Source organism: Lepisosteus oculatus, chromosome 1 (genome assembly GCF_040954835.1).
Source record: "Lepisosteus oculatus isolate fLepOcu1 chromosome 1, fLepOcu1.hap2, whole genome shotgun sequence".
NCBI lineage: Eukaryota > Metazoa > Chordata > Actinopteri > Semionotiformes > Lepisosteidae > Lepisosteus > Lepisosteus oculatus.
The window spans coordinates 57451831-57468070 of NC_090696.1; the positions used below are offsets into that span (position 1 = coordinate 57451831).

At 33.3% G+C, this 16240-nt stretch overlaps 1 protein-coding gene across 4 annotated transcripts in view; it reads left to right on the forward strand.

Annotated features, from left to right (window-relative positions):
* The window catches only part of pitx2 (paired-like homeodomain 2), a 105575-nt gene extending 90310 nt beyond the window's left edge, over positions 1-15265 (forward strand). The window contains exons 1-5 of one of the 4 annotated variants that reach the window (XM_015345177.2): positions 153-251; positions 5041-5102; positions 5283-5414; positions 12388-12587; positions 14096-15265. In XM_015345177.2, coding sequence (XP_015200663.1) covers positions 5057-5102; positions 5283-5414; positions 12388-12587; positions 14096-14659 — 942 coding nt within the window. In that variant the 5' untranslated portion in view covers positions 153-251; positions 5041-5056 and the 3' untranslated portion in view covers positions 14660-15265. Of the gene's footprint in view, positions 1-152; positions 252-2293; positions 2593-5040; positions 5103-5282; positions 5415-10951; positions 11501-12387; positions 12588-14095 lie in introns of those variants that run through there. The other 3 variants (XM_006629772.3, XM_015345176.2, XM_006629771.3) reach the window with 3 other exon arrangements.
* Positions 15266-16240: the final 975 nt, after the last annotated feature.

Sequence of the window (16240 nt, forward strand, 5' to 3'; positions counted from 1 at the left end):
TAAGAATTTGGTGAGAGCTTGGTCAGGTCACCTCCTTTCTCAGATCAGAGCACCATCAGAAATTCTTTCAAGTGTCCTTCTGCGTCGCCAAAGATGACAACAGCAAATCGATAAGTGCCTGAAATGAAAGAAGCTGCTGGCTAGCCCCCGAGGCAAAAGATTTCATAGCTCCAGCCTTTTCTGAACTTCTAACATTCCTTTGCACCTTCTTTGTGAGAAAAGAAGCCTTTCATTCTATTCTCCTGATGAAGGTAAGTGTGCAGTTAGTGTAACAACATGCTTCCAAGATGCTTTCGTTTCTTTTAGATATGACTAGACAAGTCTTTGAGGCTAAGCACAGTGTGCAGTGATTCACAATACGCTTATGTGCAGAGAAGCGGTGCTCTTTTTAATATTTTTATATATTTTAGCAAATTTACAAGGGTTGTTTAAGGTATGATGTAAGTGATCTAGAGTGTGTATATATACAACTCTGTTAAACATAAAATAGACAACGGTAGCGTGAGCAGTACTTGTTTATGCCGCTTCAGTTCCTCTGTGTAAACAGAGGGCGTATGTAGAACAAAAATTTAACCTGTTTATCAATCATCCGCTTTTCAGATTTGCTAATGAGTCCAGCTGTGATTGAGCATATATGGCTGTTGCGCGGATGAAAATAGGAAACCTTCCGAAATTATTATTCATACATGTAGAGGCAATCTTATTAAGATAAAAAGTTAATCACCTAGAAGCTGAGATTAACATTAACTAGGGTGTTTGTAGGGGTAGGCTAGTTATAATACCAGAAGATAAAATACCGTCGGTAGAACAAATTTACATCTTTACGCTTATAAAGGTATGCTGTAAACAATCAAATCTATTTCTAACCTGCTTCTGTCTGCGCAGATTCTGATAATATAAAAATAAATCAATTATCCACGAAATGCCGATAGATATTATTACATGTATTAAAATATTTTCAATACTAGAAGTTAATTGTTTTGAAACGCGAATGCCACCCTGTTCTATATTGTTGAACATCAAATTTTAAATATATATGTCTAAAATGTAAATATAAATATCTACAATGAAGACATTATGCCTATATGTAATTATGTCTAGAAAAAATATATGTGTGTGTATGTGCGAGCGTTCAATGATTCCCATCTCCCTGCCTGGTGTAAAAAGTCCCCTGTGATTGTGTGCATTAATTAGTTGTTTAATGGGAGTATGACTGAAAATGTAAAAGAAGGATTAAGAGCGTGAAACGTACGTCCAGCTCATTTGGCTCACTCGAGATGCGAATGAAAATCACTCTGTATCTTATGTTTCTTTACAGCACATTTGCATTTCCTACCAGCTGCTCACTTCAGCTGCACAAACTATCTAATTTAATACATTTTCCAGAGAAGACAAAGAGTTCCCTTATAATTTAATATGTTATATTTTGAAATAAATCAAGATATTATTTTAGTCATAGTAGAACAAATGCCAAATTGCAATAAATATAAAGTAATAAAATATAATTTAACTAGTGATGCAACTTTGCATTTTTGTTCGTTTTTTTAAACCATATTTTAACACATAAACTAAAATGACTTTAAAACACGATCTAGTGTTTTATGAAGTAAGTTGATTAAAATCTGTTCTGAGATATATATATGATTATATAATAATAATAATAATATGTTCACCAGTCCTGTAGGAAATGTACATTTGAAATTTACAAAAAAGTATTGTCTTTATTTCGAATAACGCTCGAAGTGTAAATTTTGTAAAGGAAAACTTGTTATAAAGTAATAGAGAGAAACACGGTCCTAAAATCCCCCCAACGTATTAAAACACTGCTATGGATCAAATCTAAGACAAATGATCAGTGCAATAATCTAAAAACCTCTATTGTGGTTTCTGCTGTTAAAAAAGTATGGTAGACTAGTCTTGAATGAAAATTCTTGATGAAATTCACACTTCAAAGATTATGGAAAGTGTTAATAGCACGTTACTCTCATTAATTTAAACATGGAAACTGGTGCTACATCTATATTAAGCCTATGAATTTAATTTGTAAATGGGCAGACAAAAATGAATGAAATATCAAAAATGTTATATATTATTTATATTGCTATATTGTATAAGGACCTATATAGATGAACATTTTTATGATTCAGTGCAGCCAGGCTATAATAATACTATAACTCACATCCCCCACACACCCATACGCACATACTTTGAGGGGGAAGAAAAAAACGTGCGTCGCTAGAGTGTGCTCTGGTGAAAAAAAGTTGTAGCTGAAGACATTCTAAAAAGGATGAGAATGACCTGATGATGTGACTTCGGCTCTGCCAGGTTCACTTTAATTCCGTTGTAACTAGAGGGCTGTTAGAATCTCACTTGACGTCACGACTTTTCTCAGAGTCGAGTAAGACTGAGAGCTACGAGGAGCGCACCACAACATTTAATCTGGGACCCGAACGAAAAGTTTATTCCGGTAATTGCGGATGTATGACTTTGATTCAGTTTTATCTCCGGGGCAATTAAAGGGTGTCGTTTTGGATTTTTAAGCAGTCAACCCGAATAAAACTCGCCAAAAAAGAAGCTGCATAGCTATTCCTGGTAAGTGAAGAGGCCATCCTTCCTGCTATGTGAGACAATGCAAGTCAAGGAATTCGTTCCACTTCTAAAAAGCTTCTCCATGTATGATTTGTAACTGTGATCTCCGTTTTCGTCACTGTTTAAGTTTCAAAAAGAAAATGATACGTGATTTATTGAAATGTTTCACCTTACAAGTTTTTGATGATAATGATGTATTTTATGTATTAGAGTAAAAAGAGGATGCGACTTTATGATGCCATTCCTGAGTAATTCCCAGTTCTCCTGCAAAGTGCAAACCTTCAATGTTAATAATAATAATAATAATAATAATAATAATAATAATAATAATAATAATAATAATAATAATAATATGCATTTCGAAACTGTTACTAACATTATCCTTGCACACCTGTGCAGCTAAACAGCGAAAAGACAAATTCCTAATACAAGGAATTGTACATGGCCAATAAAGTGATCTTAAAATAGTTTTTATTATTACTATTTCATGAAAATCTAATAATGCGACTTAAAGGCCTTTGTAATATAAATGTTACGCATCGTCGTTTTTTTAAAAAAAACGATATGACAAGTAAACAAAGTTTTCTATCTGCATTTTATATTAAAATCATTTTGTTTCAATTAAACTTATATTTACTGCAATTTTCTGTATTCAATTATTAATTGATATCACTCTTTGTATTATGAATGTGAACCTCTTTATTGACTTTAGGAATTCCTCCACGATTGGTCCAAATTGTTATGCATACAGTAACTAAAAAATGGTTAACCAGCTATCATTTGTTTAGTTCTACCACGGAATCCCCTGTTTTCTTAAAGAAAATCATGAAATTGATTAAATCTATTTGAGCATTTCCTAATTCTTATTTTTCTTATTAAAATCATACATATGTAGATACAAATGTTTTGTCAGGTTATTATTATAAGTTGCTAATATAACTAATATCCATACTACATGACTTGGTGCCATGACATACTCCATTATTTACTTGGACGTCCTAAATCAAATTATTTAAATATTAAATGTATTTAAAAATTGAACAACGTAAACCGTATGGGGCCATAACTTTAAACAATATTAAAAGGAACAAAAATATCAGACTTGCAGCAGATGTAAACTGCCTGTTCTTTAATGTTACACTGTGTTCTGAAGGCCTACCAGGCTGTTAAATATAATCATAAGACGTATCTGAACATCATCATTAAGTGCGTTTATTTAAATCTGTTACTACTGTTTTTGTTAGGTTTTATAGTTATATGGTAAATGTGTTGTATGTAAGAAGAAAAAAAAACGAAAATGAAAAGTTCTTCCAAAGGGAGTGTCAAGTAATATGAATGCACAAAATAGTTTGAAATGATTTGGAATGATCCTTCTTTTTCCATTACAGTACTTGGAGCAATGGACCTTTAGGTTAATCTTCTGGAGATATGATACACAATATTGGTGATGGGATAACATGACGCTCTAAAAATCGTATGTAACCTAATAGTAAACACAGAAGGATCTACCGGAATAAAGAAGATAGCAGATTCGTACAATGCAGGCACATTAAAAAGAAAAGGAGAGAAAAAAACGATTAACAGCATGATAACATGCAAATTTCTATTTTAAATTATCATAAGTAAACAGTGGAAGCCTGGACTAATAAAATCCCATCTGTGTTACTTCATATCGAGTTAGTATAGAGCTGTGATAATGAATTTTGTAATATCCCACCGACAGACATCTCAATCAGACACTAATCCTGTGATTTTACTGCAGAATCACTAAACTCGTATCAGCCAAAATGCTGATCTTTGGCATAAACACTGGTCCAAGCCACTGCGCCGTATTAAGCTACCATACTGCACACCACATATATCACTGACATGAAATGTTGACAATGGTAAACTGACTACCATTTAAGGGATTTAAGAAGAATCACAAAAATAAAAAAGGACATTCACAGAACACGGTCTTTTTAGTTGGACTACTACTAGATGCAATGTAAAACGTTTTATATCTTTTTTTATATTTATTTAATTAAATTTATTCACAGCCTTGTGCAAGAACTAAATGACTGCTTAGTGAAATCGCTTCATGTAAATTAATGTCATTCACTAAAAGAGCTCAGAAAACTGTTCTGATACACAGTCTTACTGGGCATAACAGATGTAATGTATTTTATCAGCAAATATCTGCTTTCTGAGTTTCAAATCTGTGGGAGAGTTTTTTTTTCGTATGCACAAACTGTTTCGAAATACATTTGCAGAGATCATCATTATATATTAATTCAAATGTTTTGTTTGCATTTAAACAAAATAACTTTCTTGACCAAAAATGATTGTTCTGGTTTTCAATCAACAATAAATGTTTTTATAAGTCTTCTATAATAATATTACAAATGCAAAACATTAATAAATACAGTTCACTTATGCCACACTCAACGCTTTTAATACACTCTTTTTCAGAAGCCATAACGAAAAAATGGATTCGCATTGCAGGAAGCTCGTCCCCACTTGTGCCCAGCTAGGTAAGTATAGGCCCAGTTAAAAGCATTCTTGATTTCGTATTAGAATTTTTTTTTGTGGCATTGAGATTACGTATATAAAAGGTATTATTTGTACAAAAAAAGTGTATTATTTTTGTTAAAAGGTGCACTGCTCTTCTTATTATTTACTGTCATTTATATTTCTGTCCTCCAACTCCACAGGAGTGCAGTCTGCAGTGCAAAATTTGTTTGCAAAAGACACTGATATGAAGAAACCAGAAATACTATCCAGTGAAGCATCAAACAGCAAAAAAGACAGCAAATTGTTTACTAGACAGCACCAAGTTTTAAACGGTAGGAAAACTGAATCTTAGCAGTTGCTGCTCAGTCTAAGAGAAATGTCTATGTATGTCTAAATAAAATGTTCCTGTTATGAAGCTACTACAAACTGCAAACCTTTCATCTGAAGTTAGGGGGTATACTTAATACGTTTAAAATTGTATTACAATGACCCCTACTGGTAGGAAACAGAGATGCATGCTTACCCCCTGATTGTATCTTTGTAGCAGAACTTCTCCTCTATACTGATTATTTTTCATTTTCTAAGTGCATTTAAATGCATTCAAAAAGATGGGTGCTTTTGTAATCATTTTCTAGATGCAGAGATACATCTATATTTGATTATATCAGTTCATTGTTACTTTGGAATACTTTTGATTCAATCTTTATCGAGATTTTGGATCCTTTTTTGGATAAATTTTGGATAAATGCAATTTATTTGATGGATTTTATTATTTAATAAGACAATTTAGGAACGTAGCCTTATGTCGAATTCAAAGCGCCTAAACATACAAAGATGTAAATAAACGAATAAGTAAAATAAGTCTTATTTTCAGAACGCGGCAATTCATTAAAAACAATAAAATTATATGCAACGTTTGAAACTATATATGTAATCATATTTCAGACTACGTTTTAACCTAAACTATGCCTGGAAACAAAATGAGAAAGAAATAAAAGGATATGTATAAAAGGGGCAATTTAAATATAAATTTGAAGAATACTACTGGCAATTTATAGACACGAAAATCAAATGACAACGCTTCTGAATATATTTATCTCACCTTTAGGAGTCACGGAGCGTAGATGCGTACTTTCTGCAAAGGAAATCAAATCTATAATAATAATACGGAAAATAAGAAGTCTAATGTTTTTTTAGGTCTTTGGTGTAATCGGACTTCCTGTCCCACTTAACATGTTTTGTTTTCTAATACTGTACATAACGTTTCTGCAAAACTTTTCAAAAGACCTATCTGGTGACTTCTTTCCGAAAACTAAACAGAATACTGGTCAGAATACTAGAAGAAACACTCTCTAGAGTCATGACGTTCGTTCAGCAGGCACTCGCAACACATGGATATGTTTTATGATGTCAAATTGAATTTGATTTTAGAAGTCATACAATTTTGCAAATGTAGATTTCTTAAAGTTTATTGATGCTTTCACGCAAATATTCATCAGCCTTTAATCTTTGGTTTGTTGAAGATCATGGAGCTGTGTGAACACCAGAAGATGGAAACTTTCGGGTTTTTTTTTTCTGTTTAAGCAGAATTCTCCTGTAATCTTAACAGAACGAAATGTTTACCTTCAAGATTGTTTCGAAATGTTCGAAAATCTTTAATGGAAGATAGGCAGATTAAATAATGTCCTCCTATGAACCAGGAACAAAACAAACATCCGAGTATAGAAAAACCTAAGTGAGTTGCTTGCTTATTGTCGATCTATTTTCCACCGCGTGTATAATATATGCAGCAGTTGTTAGATTGACTCCAGGGAAAACTAAATGTATAATGAAAGCTTATTCGTGAGGAGGCATATACTAATGGAACAATTTGATGTCTTCTTAATCCTATGTAAAAAGCTTTGTCGTCTTCCTAATATTGACTGAATGGGTAATTAATGGCTCTTCATCGTGGAGAATACCCAGTAATCCAGAATAGAGAAAGAAATCAAGCTAAAGGCAAAATAAAAAGGGTAAGGTCCAGGATTGCTCGGATGTATTGCGATTTCCCGAATCAGCACGTTTCCTCTGATTCGTCATTCAGTTGCTTGTCACCTTTACATACCTGACTTTTTATTGTTCGGCTATATATATAACACTGTGTCATTTTCATAGTTAAAAAAGTGTTTTTATCCTTTCGCAACATACATTTCTCTTAGACATTCAGAAGTTGAAGCAAATTCAGTATTGATGTTGTCAGATGACTGTCTTTTAAAGAATAATTCACAAGGGAAATAAAAGCTCCATCTTAGATTATAGGTGGGTATTTCTGGATTTATGTGATTTACACGATTTACAGTAACCATGACAACTAATGCTGTGTTAGCTGTCCCAGTGCTAGAGAAACAACTGGTAGAGTTTTAATCCAACTAAACGGGTTGCTGTTTCCCTTAGATGATACACTCAGTAAATAGTTTTTGAAAAAGAGATTTATAATTTCTTATAGAACTTGACAGATGTACAGCTGCGACAAGAACTAACCAAGTAACTAAAATTACGGTCTCGAGATGTCAGAAATGCGTCTTCAAAAATGGGAATATTTAATGATTTGTCATTTTCAAGTTTTTTTTGTGTGTGAAATGTATACCTACACATTTACAGTTTCAGTTCTAAGGAATTTTAATTTAGCTGTTTTTAAACAAGTACTAATATATTCAATAATGTATTCTATCAATTTACACCCACCCTTTAAAAATGAAAGATTAAGCAAAACGAGTTTCCTTTCTTTTCCTTTAATGTGTAAAATTAGATTAAAGAAAAAATCGTTTCCTTCCAATATTCCTCTATAATATAGTACACCTGTACAGTAAATATAGCTCACATAGCACAATTTGTGTCATAACTATTGCATTAAAATCGACGGCATATAACAAAACAAAAAAATATTATTTTACTTATATTTATATTTATTTAAATACATAGTGTTGTTTTTTTTTGTTCACATAGATTTTATTCATTTAGGTCATCAGTTCTCTGAGCTACAACAATTAAAAATGACAAATTATGAAGAGTTACCATAGTGTGAGTTTCTGATTGACTTGAACAGAAGAAAAAAATGATTGGAGTAGTAATGGAAAAACATAGATAAATAAATTAGACAAATGTGTAGTGATACCAGGCTGGATTTTATAATCTCTCTCTCTACCCGTATCTCTATCCCAGAAGACTGCAAATGAGGTGTATATCAAGGGTTTCTGCGGGATTAGCTCAATGGCGTATTAGTTACCATATGTTTGAGGACATGCGTATAAAATTGCGCAGCAGTTTACAACGCTAAAATAAAGGCAGCGGAGGTATGGGGACTGGTTCTATTACAAAGACCTAAAGGGAGAAATTGGGAAAATCTTAATGAACTGATGCAGATGTCAGATTTAGCATTTCAAAAAAGTATTAGATCACCTATACAGTATGTGCAAAGGCTATGCAGCCTGTTAAAAAAACTTAACATTGAAGGTATATGTAAAATCTAAATACAAAATTAAAAATGCGAAATTCAAAGCTATGCGGGGTTTGCTGCATAATTCTGAATTCCTATGTTGTCCTTAACACATAAGTGAAAAGCTCAGCAGGAATATACTATTTTCACTTTTTAATTGTTTGATTTTTTAATTTATCCATACTTTTCTACAAACTCGAAGCTAAAACAATAAATATAGCCTATTTATTTAAACATTTTAATTGACTGTTCAACATCCTATGCTGTTTAGTAATATCATAACAATTGCTAAGGGCATATTCTAAACAAATTCTTCTTTGCTATCAATAAGAATAAGAATAAGAATAAGAATAATTTGACAAATGCCCTATAAGAATTTTTTTTGTTGTTTTTTTTTTGTTTGGTTGTAAAGCTTATCTTAATATACATTGTTACATTCTTGTGCTATTTTTGAATGTCGGGCTTAAGTTGTGTAGTAGACCTATATGAATCTACAGCAAATAGTGATTTTTAAAGGCCGTGAATTATGGTCATGAGGTGAAAAAAGGTGCCACTCTTAACCAGTCTATAAAAAGTACACCAGTCTATAAAAGTAGGTAGTAGCAATTCAAGTAGTGGTGATAGTATTGTAAAATATAATCACTTAAAGCCAGCTCAGTGCGCTGGATTCTCTTGACTTATAGGTCAACTCCTAAAATGTTAGAAAGGAAATATTTACTTTGCGTTTATGCTTTATGATCTTGAGGGAATTACAGCAAATTCAATGAGAAAAAATGCTAAAACTCCTTTAAACCCCCTGTTTAAAAGACTTAAGCAAATGAGAGTCTTATCAGATTAGAAAGCACTACAAATATAAGAGCATTGTCTCCATCGAAACGCTGTGGGGTCTGAGGGGGAGATTCTCTGCCAAATCTCAGGGATAAAATACGTAATTTAAACACCAGATAATGAGTAGGATCTGAATTAATTAAAGTTGTTAAGTTTTGAATTTCTAAATTTTGGACAATCACAGTTCAAAACCAAGGTAAGTCATGTTAGATATATCTGTCAAATCACAGAACAGAACACAGATACGTAACGGACTTTTTACGTTTAAAATAAACTTTATTATTCATTTCTGTTAATCCATCAAATACAATTTTGCTAAGCAAGACGAAAATACACCTTCACGGTCAATTCAATGTAACAGATACGTTAGATGAAAGATTAATGCAAAGCAATCAAGCAGGAAAATAAGAATTCTCAAGTATAAAAAAGTCTAACCACGAAAAAGTGAAAAAGACCACAGAAAGACACACGAACTGTGCATTTGTATTCTTGTAAATATTTACAACTCAAGATGCGACGCCATTAGAATGAAGAGCACCAAGAAAGGACAGTGACAAATACAGCACATTGGAAATGAGCAACATTTTGTTCTCTACAAATTACCTTAAAAAAGCTTCTATCAGAAAGATCTATTAAGGGTATTAGCATCTTTATCATTACAATATTATGAGTTTTAGTATTATTGAATGGCTAAGCATTTTAAAATAAGTAGATTCTTTTATATTTTGAAATCTGTGTTGTTGTTACATGTAATTAGATGTACGCCTGTATCGCCCTGTTGTTTAAAAAATAACACAATGACGTATAAAATGTATAAAATCCAAAGGCTACAGGTATCTCAGTTAATCTGTCCTTCTGTCCCAGACTGTACTGGTTCTGTCTTCTTAATAAACCTTAAGATTAACTTTTTCAGACCCTAAAAAATCGTTATTTTAGGTAAGTCTGCATCACCCACTGTAACATCTTGACTGAAATAAACCCTCTAATAGACACGATTTCAATTTTACATTCAGATACAAACTGCTGAGCTTTGTATATAGATTAGTTTGAAGAACATCCCTTTTCAGTTTTTTGAAAAACAAATAGCAATCATATGTGATTGCTATGAATATTTGCATTGCATATTGACAGCGGTTTAAGAGCATATATTTCCTATGCTAAATGACAATATAGAATAAAGTTACATTTCTCCGTTTTATATAGGTCTGTTTTTCGTTTTGTTACCATGAGATAACACATAATAAGCTACAATTCCAACAGTTATATGATTGATGCTTACTACTTCTATAATTTCTAAAGTTTTTCAACATGAAACAAAAATTGAAGATTCTCCAAAGGGGCTTTCAGTTGCATTGTGGGAAGTGTATATTCTCTGCCTACACATGTCTATTAGGCTTGTATTAGAGACAAAATAAGCTCAGCCCTATTGAAAGTCATTGGCAACTGGCTGTCGTTATCCCCCGAGTTCCCGCTCACCGGTTGGCTGGAAGATGAGTCTTTTCTGAATTTGACAGTCTGTCAAAGAGTGGGAGGCCTTTAGTGACGTCAAAGCCTAGAAAAGTGGCTCCGATCAACTGAAGGGGAACTGGGAACAGCTGAAATGAACAGCGCATTAGTGTGTGCCTGTGGATTTTATATCATCTACCTGTCCCTGTCACTCTGACACTACTGCCACTAACAGTGTCAGCCAGGATATTTTTATTTGCCTCAGCTCCCTCCAAAAATCTTTATTTCCTTCTGATACTGATAATACTGGTAGGGCTTTATTTTAAGACATCTTAAGCCGTTTAAGTAGAGCTGTTCAAGTTATTTATTGGAGGGGCTGCACCGCGTAAATCTTGATACCACAGATTTTCTCCTTTTCTTCCCGTCGGACGCTTTGGTGGCGCTAAGGAACTTAATCTGTTTGAAACACCGAATCTTTCTCTCGCCTATCGATGAACTCTATGAAGGATCCATTGAATTTGGACCATCTATCCGGGAATAAACTAATTTCTCCACACCAAACAACATTAACTATGGCTTCTAGTCTGCAACCTTTGCAGCGCTCTGTAGAATCCAAACACCGACTGGAGGTACACACTGTGTCAGACACCTCCAGTCCGGAATCTGTAGGTAAGATTTTGCGTTAGACTGTTTTCTGTTGTTGTTTTCCTAATGAAGTTGAGTGCTGCATCTTTCTGCTGGTTTAAAATAGACGCCTCCTAGCGCCTTCACCTTTTCTGATTGAAGACTGAGGAAGTAGTTTGTCTTTTGTGCTTCAGTTCAGAAGTGGGTCAGGCGCTTTAAGTGTTTGTTAGTCTCGGTTGTATCTATTTTAATAAAATAAGTATATGCATTTTATAAAGATCACTTTTCATTTGGTTGATAATGGTTGTGTAAAAAAAACCTTGATTCTATTAGAAAACTATTTGTTTTTTATCACTATTTTGTTAAATACTGTTGAACAGTTTACTTTAAACATTTCACATCTTACATATTTTGTCGCACACAAACGCGTAATGCATTTGCGTTCTTTTATATGTCCTTGATGCAGTGAGTAATTGTTTAAGACATTTGTTTCAATGACAGTGACCGTTCTGAATATTATTTTAAACAAGCCCAAGAAAAATGGTAATGATTGACATGAACAATAATATCACAAAAAGTGTGCATATAATGAATACACGTATCGCTTCCGTTTTCGTGTACAAATCAAGAAAATTCTATTTTTATTCTATTAAAATCATTAGGTGAAAAAAAACATTGTGGTCCTATTTCATTTAATTTTGTCTTGATAACTTTTCTTCTCACGATTAAAGACTGCCTTCTGCTTTCTTTTCTCCTTGAAGTAAATTTACATTTTGTTAGTTTGTAGTAAGGTTTTATGAATGAATGAAAAATGGTAGTTTATTCACCACTTACAAATTCGATTTCAGTAGTGGTTATTATTATTATTATTATTATTATTATTATTATTATTATTATTATTATTATTATTATTATTATTATTATTATTACAGATAAAGAAAAAAGCCAGAGTAAAAACGATGACGCTTCGGATGATCCTTCAAAAAAGAAAAGACAGCGACGGCAGAGGACTCATTTTACTAGTCAGCAGCTACAAGAACTGGAGGCCACGTTTCAGCGAAATCGGTATCCAGATATGTCAACCAGAGAGGAAATCGCTGTCTGGACCAATCTCACAGAAGCACGAGTCAGGGTACGTGAAACAAAAGGATATTAAACATTCTAATCTGGTTTCATTTAAAAGCATCTCATTTGCTGTGAGGTTCTGGTTCTTGGAAACAGCTAATTGAAATTTTCAGTGTATGACTTAACTAGTGAATGTATGTTAATTTATATTTTTTTGCATCTTGAATTAAAACGTAAGGAATCATCTTATTTGTCCTTTTATTTACAAAAGTTGTAGAATCTATAGTTAGGAAACAGTTACAATGTTATGTTCCGCTTCAATTATACGTATCATATATATTGTATGCTTAAAATACCAATTCTATATTTATCGATATGACATCGATTAATTAAATTTATAAGTTTTATTTATGACTTGTATTGTTCAGCTGTGTACTATAAATTTTAGGGCATACTTCTGTATGGAATTGTCACGAAGCTTATACAATTTATTGTAAGAATGTACAGTTGATTTTTAGAGTAATTGCTTGACATGAAAGACATATGTATATACTTGTACACACACAGAATTGCGGAATACGTGTAATTAAAAACAAACTGTCTAATAAAAAATGAAAATGAAAAGTCAAAATTTTACACAGGAACGTATAGTCATGGTTTTTATCGAAATTCATAATAGATTAAATTTACTAAATTACTTTGAGGATTAATGATGCAATTCATGCATAATTATATACTATTTATAATATGCTAAATATATAAATGATCAAGGGCCAGACTTAATTTGAAATACCATTTATGACTCGGTGACTGATTTAAATTCTGTTATCAGTTAACAGTGACGCAGGTACAATGGATTTATTTTGTGACTATCGGCGTTTAAAGTAGCCTATCTTTCAAGCTAACATGAATGTCTCGGGCAACAAAGGAATACACATCCTGAGAACCCGCAGGACGATATCCAAGTGACAGTTCAGACAGAAGGATGTGTATTCGCATTCCTGTAGAACGAAATGAGATTGTTTCTTGGACGGGATAAGACGCGTAATTAGATCCTCATTAACGCCTTGGAAACTAACAAAACTAGCTGCGAAGAACACCGTAGGGTTTGTTTTAGAATGGTACTAATAAATAAAATCAAAACAAGGTGAAAATGACTGTCCTGGCTTTTTGTTATGGGGATAAACCTTATAATGGACGTCTTCAATATATAATATTACAATAAACGTTTTCTCTCTGTATATAGTATATGCATGTCTAAATTGAAATTTGTTTTGTGGTTTATTTAGGAGGTACAATTTCATTAATACAAAGCATATACATATAATGGTGCACTGCTTTTCACTAAACATGTTTGCATGTTCTAATTAATTAATTAAGCTCTCAATGAAAATGATTATTCGTTAAACCTTGTTTAGAAAAACAAAACATATTTCATGTGATTGAGGCCAACTGAAAAGCGAATACGTTTTTAAGCTCATATTTATTACTGCGTTTGGATTTAACAATCATTTAATTAAATCAACGAAGTTGTAAGATTTGTTATTAATTGATTACTTAATTTAATTTATTCAGGTATGGTTCAAGAACCGACGGGCAAAGTGGAGAAAAAGGGAAAGAAACCAACAAGCGGAACTTTGCAAGAACGGCTTTGGTCCTCAGTTCAACGGACTGATGCAGCCCTATGATGACATGTACCCCAGCTACACATATAATAACTGGGCCGCCAAGGGTCTCACGTCGGCTTCCCTCTCTACCAAAAGTTTTCCTTTCTTCAATTCCATGAATGTCAATCCGCTTTCTTCTCAGACTATGTTCTCTCCACCGAACTCCATCTCTTCCATGAGCATGTCCTCCAGCATGGTGCCCTCCGCTGTTACTGGCGTGCCTGGCTCCGGTCTCAACAGTCTCAATAACTTGAACAACCTCAGCAACCCCTCTCTGAATTCTGGAGTTCCAACCCCGGCTTGCCCTTACGCCCCTCCAACCCCTCCTTATGTGTACAGGGACACTTGTAACTCCAGTTTGGCCAGCCTGAGACTTAAAGCTAAGCAGCATTCAAGTTTCGGATACGCCAGTGTTCAGAATCCAGCTTCTAATCTGAGTGCTTGCCAATACGCTGTGGATAGACCAGTGTAAAACTAGAAGAATTCCCAGACCGATTGATGAGAACGAAAGACTCTACAAAATGACTTTTTTTTTTCTTTTAAAATGGCACTACAGACTAAACCACTCAGATGGGCTAAAGCCGCAATGGAGTTTCTAATTTAATTGGAACTAATTAGGCATTCTCCATTAAGTATGTTTGTTCCTCGAGTGTGAGTACAGAATTCGACTGGATACTTTATTTTATAAACTTGTTATTTTAAAGATTAGAGTTTTGGACAGTAAGTGATTGAAAGGATGTACATATATCGAAATGTCAAAATAATTTTATAAAAGCTAATGCTATCTTAACAATGTTTTCAAAGTTCAGTTAAACAGAGCATGTGGACAACGTAAAGGAATAATGTTTTGCTTGCAAATAAGGGAATGTATATACTAAATGCACCAGTTGTATGTTTCTAACATATTATAATAATATTAAATGTCTGTGTGACTATCGGTTTTAGAGTAGCAACCCTGGTTATAAAACGCAACCCAATGTTCCTGCGAAATAGAATTTTGCCTTGTGTATAATATTTGGTACCGATTTTTGTTTCGTTTTTGAACACCAAAAATAATAAAATATTGTGTTTTATTTAATGGGAGTAAATCTATTGTAACGTTATTATTCTTTACGCTGTTGTTTGAATTATTTTAACATTTACAGCAGTACGCTAATGCTCTGTAACTGGAATCTCAGCCTTAACAGGTAACAAGTGAAACTACGCCGAAACGTGCTTTAATTCCGAACTCCAGCTCCGAACTAAAAAGCTGGGCTTTTTAAAAATAGGCTGTGAAGGCGAAGAATGTCATTGCTTTTAAGTATAAGAGTAATACTATATCTTACTTCAAGTTATACTGCTTATAGTCTCAGCTTGAATTATAACAGAAAAATACTAATGGAAACGTCTTTTATTATTATTATTGCGATGTACGTAAAAGGTATTGCAAATAAACTTCAATAATATATTTTGCTGCGCAGAAGGGTTCAAAGGTTAGGCTTGGGAATTCCGCACCAACGTGTTCATTTGAGCGAGGTCAAGCACTCATGTTAACATATTAATTATTCTGATCTATAGTTATCCAAGGTAAAACTTGTTTGCACACGAAAACATTGGAGATGGCAAATTCTAAACGAGACACAGTGCTGTCGCTGCCCTCCTTTACTTCTTCATCATTATCATGAAACAGATAATTCTGCACATAAATGTAGTGAGCAATTTCACTAAACCGTATTATATTTCCTATTAAATACTTTAAAGATAAGACACTTTGCAAAGAATGCTGAAATGCATTAGGCTAAATGTATTATTAAAGGGAAATGCTTAGATAAAGCAGAAAATAACTACTTCAAATTGTTCTACGGCAGCTAAGATATCTGTGACATCTTTTTTCCGAATCACGGAGTGATTCGGAAAAACTTAAAAGCGTCCAATTGGCTTGTCAGTTTGGTCCGCAACTAATTTTTAGACAGTTTTTTAGATAAAACGTCATCTTTATAGTGCCAGTTAACATTTCAAAGATCATTTTTACAATCTTAATAACTCATGGAAATTACCCACAGCTATGGTTATT